Source organism: Numida meleagris, chromosome Z (genome assembly GCF_002078875.1).
Source record: "Numida meleagris isolate 19003 breed g44 Domestic line chromosome Z, NumMel1.0, whole genome shotgun sequence".
In the NCBI taxonomy this organism is placed as follows: Eukaryota; Metazoa; Chordata; class Aves; order Galliformes; family Numididae; genus Numida; species Numida meleagris.
The window spans coordinates 20,510,960-20,527,492 of NC_034438.1; the positions used below are offsets into that span (position 1 = coordinate 20,510,960).

A 16,533-nucleotide genomic window follows, 5' to 3' on the forward strand; every position below is an offset into this window, starting at 1 on the left:
TTCTCATCAAGTATCTCCAAAATGACAGAGCGAAATAGAGGGTTTTGATGGCAGCATGTGGTAAAGATGATCAGAAATGGAAAAGTCCTTCCTCAGAGAAAAGTCACAGTAATTGGCGTTGTGGACAAACTACTGTAACCTGCAGAGTGGATAGGCCACCATTACTTGCAGATTTTTTTTAGTAGAAATTCAAAAAATATTCAAAGGTTTTTTTAAAAAAAGCTTAAAATGATCAAATACATTTTTTGCACAACTTTTATTTGATTTCTTCAGATTCTTGACATTAAGAGCTTTACAGAATTTAACATAGGATTGTAACTTCACTTAGATGAAAGTGTGGCATGAGTAACCTTTTTAAAACAAGAGTAACAGCACACAGAAATCCTATTTCAGCAGAAAAGCAAGCCTTTTGATTTGGGGATTAAAATCAACTTTCTTCAGATCAGATATTTGCAGATTTTATTATTGTGTTGTTTGCTGCTTGTGATTAAGAGAGTCTGGACGGAGTATGGTATGCCAGTCCCTCTGCTTTTTCATTGAGAATGTCCTCTTCACTTCTGTCTTTCCAGAAGGATTATTACAAATACTTAAAAAATAGTGTACTTTACAAAGAAAGTTGTACATGAGTTTATTGTTTATTCCAATTTAAAAATATAAAATGAAATTATTCATTTACTTAAAATTTTATTATTAGGAATTTGTTTTCTTAGTGGCATGCTAGATGATCTTTATATGGATTCCTTAGAAGTAGATCCACCAAATTAGTTTCACAACAGAAGAGTTTAAAAGTAGAAGACTGTGTGTCTAGATTTGTTAAAATATTTTGAGTTCTGTGTTTTCACACAGGGTTTTTATATTAACTTGAAAGACTCCACTTGGATCTGCATGTATATATTTTAAAGTACTATGAGTATTTTACAGACAGTAATTTATAAAAAGAGTTTCTGATATGCTTCAGATAGAGACATAGTATTAAAGCAAGCAGGATTTGTTTAGAAGAGTGTTCTGAAAATAAATTCAAATACTCGTAATAGGAATTTGTATATGTTTGCATTGTTGAACTATATGTGTACACATATGCATATGGCTAGATTAGTGACAAATTCACATGAGTAGATTTAAGGAATCCAGAGATAAATTACTCGAGATGAATTACAGTATTTGGAGCCTTTCACTTCTAAGTCACTGAATGGACTTCAGTGGAGGAAGGCACCAAAAGAGGCAGGCTCATGGACCTGGATAAGTATCTCATCCATCTCATGAGATACAGTGTTACCTTACTATAGTAGAGAGTGCCCACTCTGAACAATCAAATGTATTATTTGCTAGACACAGAAGACAAGAGTTAGGTTTTAAATCTTTCAAAATCAAGTCTGTGGAGAGCTTCTTGTCCAAAGTGACCAAGTAGCAGTGAGGTGTGAGATTGCCTGCTTCCAATTGTTTTGTAAGTAAGTGAGAGAAGAGTTAACTTCTTTTTGTCATAGTCAATCTAGTTGCTTTTATAAAGATCATAGAATCAAGATGTTTTATCTCATGATGTATTCCTCAGCAGGTTTTCGAAGACGCTCAGATACCGTAACAAGGAGACATTTCCCACACGCTGCTCACAGAATGGACTACATGGACTTTGAAGATGACAGCCGTGGATGGCGTTTTGATATGGACATGGTGATAATCTACATTTATTCAGTCAACTGGGTAATAGGATTTATTGTGTTCTGTTTTCTTTGCTATTTCTTTTTCCCTTTCTAGTCTGTAGAGATCATACCTAAGGAAAACAACAATTGTGAACCACAATAATGTGAATAGAAAACAACTGAAGAAGGCAAAATGTTTGATGTTGCATTTTTATCATTGAAAACTGCAACAGACTGCATCAAACATGCTATTAGGCTTTTTGATGCTTCTGCTATGTATGACAAAGTACTCAAGTTTGGTTCCAGATGTAGTGTGAAATCCAGATCATTCTTCATTCAGTGGCGGTTTTACCTCGTTTTGGATGGGAACAGGACTTTACTCCTAATGTATAAAATAATTACTCTGTGGAATTACATACTACTGTTTGTTCTTAGAGGATTTAGAGTTCTGTGTGCTGTGACGGAAAATGATCCATAGAGTCACGCTTGGGGTTGACTCTATATTAACACTGTTTGTAAACAAGTCATCTCACTCATTGGTGCTTCAATTCCTTGTGTATAAAAGAACAATAAATGCAGTTGCCATATGTAGTCAGATCTGTTGGGGATAGTAGATTATAAGCACTGCACTGTGTAATATATAAATATTTACTAGAGTAATTTCACTGGCATAATCCAAATTCCTGAAAGCTTTGACAACTGATAGACCTGTCAGCTTTCTGTTGTGGGGATATACTGTACTCAGTGCCTCAAATATTGAGCCTATAAACCAAAAAGAGAAATGATACTGCACAGCATTTGACAGTTTGTCTTTTCAGCAAATGGCAATCAGAAGGAATCAACTAACAGCCCAAGATCTGCACACTAAAGGGACCTTTTCTGCACAGACAGATTCTCAGAATAGCACTGCACCGTTAGTAACCATCCAGATGAGTGCGTATGGATCCAGCAAGAGAGTTAATGGGGACAGGCAGCAGGCCTGCAGCTGTGATGCCATGAGATACTAACTCCAGTAAATAATGAAGGAATAGTGGAAACTGGAGCACTCTCAAGCAGTAATTCAGTCAGTACATGACTGAATCGTTATTAAATTACTGTACCAATTTGAGGATACTATTTAAGTGGGGGCTCACCAGTACTATGTGTCTCCAGGGAGACTGTGTAGGAGGACACAGTATGTGCACCTTTCATGTAAAAGAACTGTAAAGCACTTTATATCTATTCCCTGAAGATATTGCTGATTTTCAGTACCAAACTGCAGACAGGTCAGCAATCAGTCTATACTTGCTACTTTACACAATATTTTCAAATGTAAGTGAAATTAAATTACAGAGAGGATATTTGAAACTATTTTGGGAATCAAATGCTGAATAATGGTACAAGGTAGTCGAAGGGTTTACTTTTCAGGAAGGTTCAAGGAAGTTCTTATTTCTAAGGACATGATCCTACAAAGTACGCTGTGGTTTGATCTAAAAAAGCATTTATGTTGTTACTGTGGTATCAGGATTTGTGTGGGAGACCTGTGTTTTTCTCAGTAGGTGGTATACTCCCCTGTTCTAACAGAGAACAAGGAGAAATGTGTTACAGAGGTGCCAACTGCCAAATGTTATGGAATGAAACCAGAGGTTTTATCAGTGTGCTTAACATTAAGCATGGGCTTATGCTTCTTTGCTGCAGCAGGGACGTCATGCTCAGTATCTTGTAGGTCATAAAGAGATCAGGACTAGAAACTTTGATTTAATCTGAAAAACAGCAGTAAATCAGCTACTTATATTTGATTTTCTTACAGACTGCATAAAACAGTTTCTTTGTATCTTTGAGAATACGTGTGTAGAATCAGAAATTACAAGTCTGACCACACTGATAGAAATAAATGCCTTTTGCCATCACATTTAATACATGCAAACTTAAGAAGATGTAATAATTGAAATTAACTGTCACTTTGTGGTTATGACCATGACAGAAATACATTTTCAGTAATTGCATTACACCTAGTTACATTATCTCTACTTAAAAATGATTGCCTTTATTACTGGTGGTGTAGGCATACAATTTTAAAAGCTTTAAGTTTATAGAAAAACACTTGGTAAATTTCCTTCTCTTATACAAATGCAAGTAAATATTGAAAAATTTGGGGTGTTTTTAGGCATAGGCTCCTGTTTTGCTACATGCATATGTGTAGGCCTGTATGCTGAAGTGTTACCAGTAATTTTTAAAAGTTTTCCCTTCTATTCCAGGACTGAGATTCTAACCATTTTTTGTTTGTCTCTAATCTTACAAACTTCATGCTCCTCTCTTCATGAAGAGAGCAACAGATCTACCTGCTAAGCCAAAATTGCTTCTACCTTTTATCTCAGAAAATACTAAAATAAAGAGATACATAATGAAAAAAAATCTTTAATTTAAATGACATAGTCTGAAATTTCAGAAATAATTTAAATTAAAATAATTTAATTAGGATATCTGCTATAGCAATATCCTTAAGTAAGTATTTCAAAATATATTGAGACATAAAAAGCTTAGTGTATATACTAACTAATTATATAAGAAAGAGTTACTTATATCATTTTTAATAGCAGGATATGATGGATTAATTCTGAAAAAGGCAACAAGGAGAGTCAAAAATCCAATGTAAATTGGCCCCATCAAGCAACAGTTGATAACTGAGGGGGGGATGCATTTTCCTAAATTTAGTAGGAGAGACGGTTTAGTGTGGCCTTTCCAACAGTGCAGCAGCACCTTTCTTTGAGGCCTAAACCTAAACAGTGAGCCCTTTCTTGAGCTGTACTATTTTACTTCGTATTGTTTGTTATTAATTCCAGGTAATATTTTTTTTAATGACTGTTGCAACTTTGAGGCATCCTCCATAGGGAAAAAAAAACTGGTAGGCATAGAAAGAAGGTAAATTTTTTGTAGTTTATTGCTTTTGTGAGGTACATTGTTTTGTAACAATGTAATGAAAATTAAAAGATTCAAATCTGGTTTTCATCGAAGACTGCCTGTCTTTGATGAAAATGATGTTGATAACTGTGGGAGCAATTTTCTGGTTAAGTTGATCCTGCTCTTCAATCTTGTCTTTCTTATCTGCAATGATATTACAATGTTTGCAATAAAATTTGTGTTGTTTGTAATATTTTGGAGCCATTCAGTAGCTTTTCCTTGGTGGAATTAAATTTTAATATTTTTTTCAATCAATGTCCTGTTTGTCACCCTGTCTTTTCTTCTTGGGGTACAGCTGGGTTCTGCTAAATATTTTTTGTTACTGTGATTACCTGTTTTCATATTAGCAGACTTCTGTCAGAAATTATCCTCGGGCAAGGTTTCAGTCCTGGTGCTTTTAGTCCAAACTGATTAACTGTTGAAGTCAGCTTAAATCCAGGATGAGAATGAGAAGTTTGCCTTTTGACTGGCAAAGGGACTTTGTGCATATTCAGTAACGTGTTTTTGGCCTAGCAGTGGGTATGTTTATAAATCCCCTACCTGCGGGAGGTGCAATCATCTTGCTTCCCTCCCACGGCTTTTTTTTAAAAATTCCCAAGCAACAGCTGCACCTACCCACAAAGCTGAGATCTAAAGTTAGCCTTCACCAGTACTCCACAGATACACCTGAAGTATGTACATATGTCACCAACAGCACTACCACAGTTACTGATGGAGAATGATGATGATAAAGCAGAGTTCGGGCTTATTTTGTCACTGAGAAAAATAAACCTGATAACATGAGTCTCTGGGAGAAAAAACAACTATTTTAGTTATCATAACAATTCTCTCGTGTAGCATTGCTTTTGTGAATATATATTTAGCATTCAGCATCTTTTGTCCTTGGCAACTCATACCACTTCATAACTGTGAGTTGTACTTAGAAATTAGTCAGTGAATCTCTACACAAGGAACAGGTTAAAAGAGAAGACTGAAAATCCATATTAGCTGTTTTCTTGGTTCTCCTTTGGGTGCAGATGACAGAACTAACCTTAGCACTGCTCTGGAAACCGAAAGATATTCCTGCAAGGTGTATCATAATGTTAGATGAAAGGACCATTTCCACTAATTGATGGTAGATAGGATGGTCGAGAGACAGAAAGGGCCTACATGCAGTCTTCTTGCCTTCAGATTGAGAAGGCTGCTGTTTCCCAAGTACAGTCCATGGCGATTACACTGACATACTCCTGTTTCACTTCTGCCTTAATGACAACAGCATCATGACGCACTGGTAGAGGTAGCAGATGCAGCAGATCCTGCTTACATGGCTATGTCTCATCTACTTCAGGGAAGACTCAGCAGGCTGAATAGAAATATCCTGTGGTTTGGGTTTGATTGAGAAAAGAAGATAGCCCACAAAGGTTTTTAGCTATATTTATATATTTCATTTATGACCAGTGCACCTTAAATTTTACTTTTTCATTCAGATCTCCTCTAGGTTATCAGTAGCTCAAATCACAATGTCCTTTCCTCTAGAAGTATTTCCCCTTCTCTACACCAGTCTTCTGAGGTCCTTCTGGGTAATTCTCTGTACATAGGAAGATGCAGGCTGCAGGAAGGTAGGATGGTGAGAGTGTTCTGCTGATACTCAGCCCCACAGCCTGGAAGATGTTGACAGAAAGGAGGCAAGATGCTCTGTGGATTCGACTGGGCTAGGTGTGGAGCCATACAACAAGCTCTCCTTGAACATACCTATTTGTTTACCAGAAAGTGCCAAGACAGGCAGTATTAGCAAACACTGAAGTGGATTGAAAAGTGGCTGAACAGCCTTTCTCATAGGGTTGTGGTCAATGGCACAAAGTTCATCTGGAGGCCAGTAATTAGCAGTGTACCCATCAGAGCATACCCTCAGCAGGTTTTGCTGGTGACAAAAAACTAGGAGAATTGACTGATATACCAGAGGGTTGTGCTGCCATCCAGAGGAAACAGGCTACAAAAAGGGATCAGTGGGAGCCCTGTGCAGTTCAACAAAGGGGACTACAAAGTCCTGCACGTAGAGAGGAACAACCCCTATGTCCAGTACATTCTGGGGGTTAACAGCTGGAAAGCAGCTCTACAGAAAAGGGTTTGGGAGTCCTGGTGGACACCAAGTTGAACACAAGCTAGCAATCCACCCTTGCAAAAAGGCGGCTTACAGTACTGTGGGCTGCATTAGGAAAAATATTGCCAGCTAGTTGAGAGAGATGATCATTCTCCTCAGCTCTGATGAGGCCAAGCCTGCAGCGTCATGTCTAGTTCTGCGTTCTCCAATAGAGGAGAGACCTGGACATACTGGAGAGAGTCCAAGAAAGGACCATGAAAATGATGAATGTAATGGAGCATCTCTCATGCGAGTAATTCTGTGAAGTGAGAAGAAGTGGATCTTTCAACAGTGAGCAGATTGACCAGACAGTTCTGGGTAGAACATCATGGTTTCCCTTAAAAACACAAGGCAGTACAATGCTGGAAAATCTCTGCACAGATTTACGTCCATTTCAGTTGTTTTCTCTACATATCTTTAACTCACCAGCTGGAACAAATCCTGGTAATCTCTTTTTTTTTTTTCTGTGGCTTGTATCACAAGTCAACAAAGCCTATCTTTCTTCGTGTACAGTTCAGACTTTCAGGAGATATTTTTCTTCAAGTAATTACTTAAATCTGTTGTTGCTGCAGTAATCCAAGTCTAAAGTTCAGAAGAGTAACAAGCAAAGAACCACAAGAAATCAAGTTTTATTATTCCACTATGATTAATTTTAATGATCAGAAACAGACATTCATTTTATAAACTGACTTAATATTTTTGTTCTTAATGTCTAATTTTTTACAATTAAAGGTGTTAATACAAATTTCCAGTTGTGGGTGACTTAATTTGGCATTCCTGACATGAAGCCTTCCTTTTAACAGGTCCTAAGGCAGAAGAACTAAATTTCATGTTTGTAAGCCTAATAAACCTTAAATACACCTGTTTATGATGGACAGTATCCAGCAGAATCAATGGGAACTGGTATTGCAGTGATAGCTGCTACTCAGTGTTACCCAGTATTAATGATGGCTTATTTAAGTTTGCAGTTCGGTTTTAGGACGAGAAAACATCAGTAATTATATTCTGACTATTTACCAGATATCATTTTAACTTTTTAATAATCTATTTCATTTTCTGTCAAACATTTTCTTCAGTTCTACGTTTCTACATTTCTGATAAGGCATTAAAATTTAATCAGGCAATCACTTAAAATGTATTGCACACGCAGTCTTTTACACTCAGTCAGGAGGATGAAGCAGAAAGAAAAAATGCCACTGATAAAAAGATCATAGTAGGTCATTTGATATTGATACAAGTATTAAAAAAAATTATATAAAATTATTTTTGCTGTCATAAAAAAGAGTATTAAAATGCTGATTATGTAAAGTACTCCGCTGTTTCCAACTAGAGTGGAATTAAACTGAGCAGAAGGTAAATTTGCATGTAACAACACGATATTAGCTGTATAAAATGATGAATATTAGATATTGACATAAAAAAACTGTGTGATGACCCTGTTCGATGAATGAGAGAGAAACAGTAAAGAATTCTATGTAATCTCAGTCTGCCTAAAATAATCCCCATTTGGGGAATATTAGCTCTTTGTATAATTAGGTCTCTATCCAAGAAATACTGTTTAGATTTACAATCCAAATGTGAAAATACCTGAAATTTACAAAAGCTTGTCCTCAATCCTTGAAGATTATAAATCCCAGAATACATTACCAGGCATAGTATGGCACCTGATGGTGCCTGAGAGACAACAGGTTTCAATTAGAAACATAGGAGGTAAGAACGTGATTGCCTTGCAGATGGCTCTAGCTAGCTAATGTATGCATTTCATCTGTCAGAAGTTAAACTAGTTCTGAAATAATTCGAATTAGACTTCAGGGGAGGGAGAATATGTTAATTTTCTTTTGTATCTTATGAAGCAGAAAATATTTGCAAGAAGTGAATGTTACAGGCAATTTATAGCTCTAGCTGGTTCCATTTTTAAAAAGTGGTACCAACATTTTGTCTTTCCGTTTGAATTAAATGAACATAGAAGTTGGTAATTATTTGTATTGTCTTAAGGACCACAGTTTTTTCCAATGCACATAGTGCAATTTTTCATGAATATCAATAGAATAACCTACAAAGTTGTCTGATAGAATTATGATATATTCACCTAGGAATTAAGACTCATGGGCTCATTTTGGTTGTTATCTGGGAAATGTCTTAAATTCTAAACCACAAAAAAATGTCAGGATGTCATTAAATTACCCTGCTATACTGTACCATTATTTAATTCTGTTTTAAGACAGAAATACAGTATGATGATAACAATAGCATAAATCACTATACCCTTCTCTTTCCTTATCTATTATTCCTCAATGTCCCATTTTTCAGAGAGATTTACAGGTCAGATTCTCATTATTTTGAATCTCTATAAAACAAGTTATTTAGAATTTCCACTTCCTGTGAGTTCAGTGTTGGGAAATTAATAATACTGATAAATATACAAAGCTGGTGGAGTTTCTCAAGTGAAAAGCACTTGTACAAGCACAAAACAATATCTAAATTCAAGCATTACAGTGTTAATCCAGCAGTTGAATACATATTTCAGCAACAGTAATAAGTTATTGCTATCATAATTTAAATCAAAGAACAGAAGATTACGCGTGTATGGCTGGTGCAGTTATTAGCTTCATTCCTTATTGACTCAAAAAATACCAAAAAAATTAATTTTTTTTTTAAGTTCGTTTAGCAGGTACTGCTTTACAGGACGGTTAATATTAAAAACTTTTCAGGATTTTCAGCATTCCAGTGTTGAGAAGATTTCTGGAAGATTTCCACTAGCAGCATTCCTTCTCATAGCACATAGCCAAGTATCCTCAGTAGGAAAATGAGAAAATATCTCAACCTTCAAATGGCGCAGACAGCAAGTCACTTTGGGCAACAAAGTGCAGGTTATGGTGTAATTTATCAAACTTCTTTTTGTGCCTTTTTTTTACCTCCCCGAGATTAGTTCATTTCACATTAAGCTTTTTGTCAAATACATGTAGAGTAATTCAGTGCCAAAAGCCTTTCCATTGTCAGCACCATCAGTGATCAATAATGCGATCACAGCAGTCACACAACACTGTTTTTGTATAAAATGGTGCTTGTTAAGGCTTTGAGCTGTCTCTTTGAAAAGACAATAAGCATAATAGTGCATTACATTAGAAAAGCAGTGCAATTGTGGTGAGCAGTGAATGCCAAAAAAATGTTTTGAATGTTTTGAAATGACTCATTTCTTAAGACATTAGTAATGAGTAGATTTTGAAAGTGAAGTAACATTATTTCAAACATAATGAAGGGAATTGTAGTTGTTCTCTTAGAAAATTTTGAAACGCAAGAACAATTATGATTGCTTTGTGTTCCTTCCTGAAAGATAATGCACAGTAACAAGAGTCACTGTACACCTAAAATCAAGGAAACAAATAAGAAAATGCCAAGTTCTGGAAAAGAGCATTCCAAACAAGTAAGGATGAAGTCCCAGTTCAGCAATGAAAGTTGTCAGTGGCTGCTTGTATTTAACTGCTGCTATGGACAAATCCAGGCCCTCACTAGCCCATTTTTTGTAGCACTGCGTACTGCACACAGAGCCGTGCTGAACCTGATGTGGCTGTACTCCACTCCCTCAGCACAGGAATCCTTGCAGGGACGACAGCAGGCGATGCTGGCTGCATGCAGAACTGTTTGGCATTAGGAGATCATGCAGATGGCAGGGAGTGCAGTCAGGTGACATTGCACACGGGCCCTGTGCTGCCAAAACGGGCTCGAGGTGACTGTTACAAAAGTGGAAATTCAGTGGCTGCAGCTTTCCAAATATTTCTGCCTTTGTTCCCAGGAAGGAACTCCAACACAGAATGATTTAGATACATTCTCCAAAGGTCCTTACCACCTAATTCCCCTAACAGCAATAGCTGTTATGTATAATGATACCACTTATCACTGATTACAGCATTCTTCTTTCTACAGTTTTGTGGCCATAGCACAACACCCAAAGATTTAAACGCATCCCCACAGTCAGAGCTTCCCTTGTCCCAAGTGCCCTGACCGCCAAGTTGTTATGCAGGTACACAAGGGTGCAGCAGCATTTTCCTGTCCAATGAAAGGAAGATGCTGTGATCAGTATCTCAATCCATTTGTAAGTACAGAAGATGTGGTTTCTGCATTCTTCTTTCACAGAAATTAATATTTAGGTTACATGTGCATTAGTCACAGAAGGGGAAAAAGGGCCAGTGCTGGTCCTAGTTGCCCCTCTCACATTTTTGGAGGCTGTTTCCCTACAGTCAGCGTCTGAGTACAGTGGATCACATTCTTCTGCATCTGATCTATCCTCTAGACAAAGGGAATCTCAGTCCTACTTTGAATTTCAGTAGCTAAGTGCGTCATCTAAAGGTCTGAGATATCGTTGCCTTGAACCCTTTTTAATCCTGCTCTCTCACAGTCCAGCTCCTGGAAAACAACTGTTGTTTGTGCTTCTGGAAAGTGCCCTATTTCAGTGTTGGAAGATCAGTAACAGTTTGATAAGGCTACTTTGAGCACATCCCATGAGTGAAATGCAACAAAAGCCACTGTCCATTTAAAACCTCCTGGTATTTAATTAACACAACATAGATGAATGAGTTTATTGTATTTTTGTATATGCTACTGTATAGGTGTGATTATGATATTAATCATATTAAAACCCTAACATAGCAAAGTAAATACCCCATTAAAACTATGGAATGACTTTTGTATTAATTAGTCACAAGGAAAAATACTTGATGAATTGAGTTCCCTTTCTGTATCAACTTTTACCAGTGGTCTAAGCATCCTCCTGCTATAACCAAGACAAGCATCCTTATTGCTGTAGTAGTTATGTTTATATTGGAAACCAACAGATTTATCATTTATTTTTATATTGGTAAACAGATTTCTAATGCAATAATACAAACAGATTTATGATGAGCTACCATTTTGAAGTAATGGATTTAAAAATCAATTTAAACATGCTGCCATAACAAATCAACAGAAATAGGAAAAATAATTAAATAGCAAATAGAATTTAATTACTAAATAACTGAACATTTCTTCCTCAAGTTTTAAAAAAACCTTTAAAAAAAAAAAAGAAAGAAAATATATTTCTCTTTTCAGATACTTGGTGAATGCAAAAAATATTCTGTGTTTATTTCAAATAAATGTTTATACATTTATATAACAATTTTAATGGAAAGTAAAAGCAAAATAACACTAACGTTGTTATGTTAAACATTTATTAAGACACTGGTGTTTGACATTACCAGTTCATAGAAGATGCACTTTTTAGGAATTCTATTGGCCTTGAGGCTGTTTATGACAGAGTGACCTTAAGGATCATAACCGTGTCCCCAGTAACCAGATCCCCCATTTCCTTCCAGAGTGTGCCCACATTTCACATTTTCCCTTGTCTTCCTTTTATCACATTCATTTGGAATCAGAGTTATTGGAGTCCCTGCTGAGAGCCATGGGGAGCATATGCAAACCCTCCTCTCTCCCATTCTGAGTTGTCATGAGTGTTCCTTCATTTTCTGGGAAATGTGACAAATCTTTCCTTCTATAGAAGGCACTGCAGTTTCTGATGTTCTTTTAACTGTACTTTCTTCAAAAGCTTGTGGCAAATTCAAAAAATATATATAATAATAATATACATTACAAAAGAGCATAATAAAATAATTAAATTAACTACTGATCATTCAAGGAACTTGAACCAATTATCTGATGTCTATAGTATACACAGTTAATGCTTTAAAACCCTGTTTTTTTATTATAACCAAGAATTTTGATAAATAATCCAAACTTCATAATTTCCCATAATTTAGTCTTTTGAATAATGAAACTCGACATTACAGCAATTCAAATATCAACAAATGAGCCAAAGACCACCCTCTAACTTCTTGACTCTATGTCAGAATCCAAGAAATGTTATCTGCAAACTCTGTGAGGTGAAATGCCAATAGCATCCCTCCAGATTACAGACTATGAATATGGAGTGACCGGTTTGGGTTTTTGTAGGATGAACTATTCTTCATTTCCAGATCTGTGCTTTCAGTCTTACGCAGATGAGTTCACTCTAAAAGCTAGTACTGCTGCTGCTTTTTGCTAGAGATTCCTTATGTACCAGTTACATACAGTGCTGTTTTAAGATAAGGGCCCCAAATCTCCATCTTGATGGCAGAACAGCAATCAGACATCTTCTATTTATTCCTCCAGAAATAGACTGTGCAGTGAGTGCTGTATGGTTTGGCGTACTTCGTGTCTCACACATGGGGTGTACATGAGCATGCAGTGCCAAGGTGCTTTTCATGTGTTAAATATTCCTGCTGATCTACAGACTGAGAACTTTGTTCATATTCTATGTCATGAGCATGATAATCAATTATTCTAATAGAAAAAGTTAACACTGAATATGAATGGTATGACAACAAGAGGAGAGCACCGTCAGAAAGAGCAATTTATTGTGAATCTTCTGTGTGAGGAAAAATAGTTATGATGTGGTGATGATGAGGGAACCATGGGTTTCAAAGGGAGAATCATTTGGCTTGACCTGTATTCGTGTATCAGCAAGCCCATCAGAGTGCCCCAGCCTGCTGTTCTTGTCAGCCATTTCGATTACCCTGGTGCCATATTAGCTTTGGACAAACTGTGAATAGGATGACTCCTGCTCTCAACATGCATTCTGCAACAGGATCAATAAGGAGAGGTAAGTAAGACATCAATTAGGTCACTTTTGTTACTCATCAAAAGGTTCTTCTGCTAGGCCCAGCAGAAAGAGGGCTACATATTTTTCACTGGCTTTTCAAAGAGAGGAAATAAAGTGATTTATATGGCTGTAAGGAGGTAAAGAAGCACAGCTAGTGAACCCGAGGGTGGATAGTGAAAGAAAGATTTAGAAGGAAAACAAGGAGCTTCTGTTTCTCATCTGACCTTCAAGACATTTACTTTCATCAGAAATTACATAATCATTGCATTATCTTGAGGTCTCTGTCGCAAAATACTAATAGCATATCTAGGTTTTGTTCTGTGGCTTTGACCTGATTTCCTTAATATCTTCTCACAACAAAGCCATCTACTCCCAGGAGAATTTCTGAAACCTTTTAGGACATAGGGTTATAAATTACCTTGGCAAAATTACAAAGAGAAAGTTTCAGCTAATGTGAATGCTTTGACACAAGCTCTTTAGTGCTTTTCAGCACCATTCACAGCAGCAGGTGACCCTTTGTCTAGCTTGTGTAATTTAGATCTTTGAAAATATTTTCAACTGCCTTCACTTCTCACACCAATAATTGGATCAGAAATTTATCTCCTTCACCCAGAATGTCAGGTAGATTAAAGTGTATTTGATACTGCACCTACTACAAAGTGATTTCTGTGTCCCTCAGTGCATCTGGTAAAAAAAAAAAAAAAAAAAAAAAAACATACTCCACATTTCCTGTCTATGAAGCAATGCAAATTTTAAGTAAGAGTCATCATGGCAAGTCTGCAAGCTGAGTCCTGTGGCACAAACAGAATACATCAGTTTTTCAGTCTTATGAGTATAGAGAAAATGGGATGTGATTCAGGATAGCCAGTATTAGACTGTAACATAAACTGTTCATATAAGAGAAAAATATGGATGACAAGGGATAATGCCTCCCTTCTCGAACATGTTGTATGTTTTTGACTAAAGGAGAACTGCTTTCTGGGCTATTAAAAGGATTTTACTGACTGTCTTAACATACTTGTAAGTAAATTCCATTTTTTAGCTTTTTCTTCTGTATTTCAAACTTAGGACAGAAGTGCAGTTTATTGTTATGAAAACAAGAATATATTTCACTGTGTACAGTTCATGAATAGATGGCAAATATCTCTTAACAAGAATGTTTAGAAGCTTTCTTGTTATTATTAGTATTACAATCATCTAAAGAATTTCTTAGACCAGCATCCTTCCCTTCTCCTGAGTAAATGGTGCTCTGAAAGAATCAGCTGCGTTCACAGCTCATTGTGAAGACCCTGAAAAACCTCTGAAGGGCCATGTTTCATGGCTGTAAGGAAGAAAATCTTATTGGGATTTTCAGACATGCTTAAATCCACATATTCCAAAGCTAAGTGGAGTCATCTTCCAGTATGATCTTAACTGCCTTTAAAGCTCTTTTTCAGTGTTGATGTTATTTTAAATTAATTCCAGCTTTTGTAATCAGATGTCAGTACTGATGTTTACGAGATGCAAAGAAAGAAAAGGAGGAGATGGTGACTCTTAGTTTTATTCAATATCTTCATCAATGAACTGGATGAAGGGATAGAGTCCACCCTCGGCAGGTTTGCTGATGATACAATGCTGGGAGGAGTGGCTGACACACCTGAAGGCTGTGCTGCCATTCAACAAGACCTGGACAGACTGGAGAGTTCATCAGGGAGGACCCTGATGAGGTTTAACAAGAGCAAGTGTAGAGCCTTGTACCTGGGAAGGAATAACTGCACGCATCAGTGCAGGTTGGGAGATGACTTGCTGGAGAGGAGCTCTGCAGAGAAGGACCTGGTGGTCCTGGTGGACAACAGGTTGGCCATGAGCCAGCAGTGTGCCCCTGTGGCCAAGAAGGTCAATGGTATCCTGGGGTGCATTAAAAAGTGTGTGGCCAGCAGATTGAGGGAGGTGATCCTCCCCCTCTACTCTGCCCTACTGAGGCCACATTACTGTATCCAGTTCTGGGCTCCACGGTACAAAAAAGAAAGGGATCTCCTAGAAGGAGTCCAAGAAGAGGGCAGCTAAGATGATAAAGGGCCTAGAGCATCTCCAGTATGAGGAAAGGCTGAGAGACCTGGGCCTGTTCAGCCTAGGGAAAAGAACACTGAGGGGGGATGTGATTAATGTTTATAAATATCTAAAGGGAGGTGGGAGGTAAATGGATGAGGCCAGGCTCTTCTCAGTGGTGTGTAGCAATAGGGCAAGGAGTAATGGTGTAAAACTTGAACATAGGAAATTTCGTACTAACATGCAGAACTTCTTTACAGTAAGGGTGACGAAGCACTGGAGCAGGTTGCCCAGAGAGGTTGTGAATTCTCCTTCTATGGACATATTCAAGACCCATCTGGACACCTACCTGTGCGACCTATTGTAGGGAACCTGCTTTAGCAGGGGGTTGGACTCGATGATCTCTTGAGGTCCCTTCCAACCCCTACAATTCTGTGATTCTTTGACAGTTTCAGGATGCATCATTAGGCTTACACTGTGCAAAAATTTTGTCACAGACTTTTTGTGAGGGTAAAGATGGGACTAGAACAGAAAGGCTTTTGTTCTCAAAAAGCCTGATATGCTAAATCTAAGTTGTCCACAGTATAGTTAATCCCAATTCCTCACAAGGGGACTGGAATTTCAAAACAGAACTTGACCTCTTTTAAGAGTGTTTTTTACTTCCTCCATTTTCAGATCTCTTATGAAAGCCATCTCCACACAACTGCCAGAGTGATGCCTCCAGACAATCAACTGAACCAGCTTGTGTCTGAACATAGTAGAATGTATCTGAATATATATATCTGAAACAGCTTGTACCTGAGTATGTGTTTGAATTCATATTACTGTACTCTTAAAATGACACCTCTGTAGGCTCACAGGGTCAGGTACTCAGAAGCTGTCACAGATCTTCCCTTCCACTTCACAGCTGCACTCTGATAAAGTTACTACTGACCACTTCCTGGTATTTGGTGTATTTTATAGCTCTATTTTTATTATTCAATTTTCCAGTAATCTGGATGATTGAAAGATGATAGCAAGCATGAGAAGTAGCCCCATTCTCATAAAGCACAGTTCTATAAATGTGCACACATAAATGGCTATTTCAAAATGATTTTGAATTGTAAGGCTGCAAAAGCATTAGTACGAAAACTATCCTT

At 37.2% G+C, this 16,533-nt stretch overlaps 1 protein-coding gene across 3 annotated transcripts in view; it reads left to right on the forward strand.

The window, feature by feature from the left end:
• The window catches only part of RNF180 (ring finger protein 180), a 97,564-nt gene extending 81,278 nt beyond the window's left edge, over nucleotides 1-16,286 (forward strand). The window contains exons 7-8 of one of the 3 annotated variants that reach the window (XM_021381175.1): nucleotides 1,553-1,698; nucleotides 16,070-16,283. In XM_021381175.1, coding sequence (XP_021236850.1) covers nucleotides 1,553-1,698; nucleotides 16,070-16,180 — 257 coding nt within the window. In that variant the 3' untranslated portion in view covers nucleotides 16,181-16,283. Of the gene's footprint in view, nucleotides 1-1,549; nucleotides 1,699-16,069 lie in introns of those variants that run through there. The other 2 variants (XM_021381177.1, XR_002433497.1) reach the window with 2 other exon arrangements.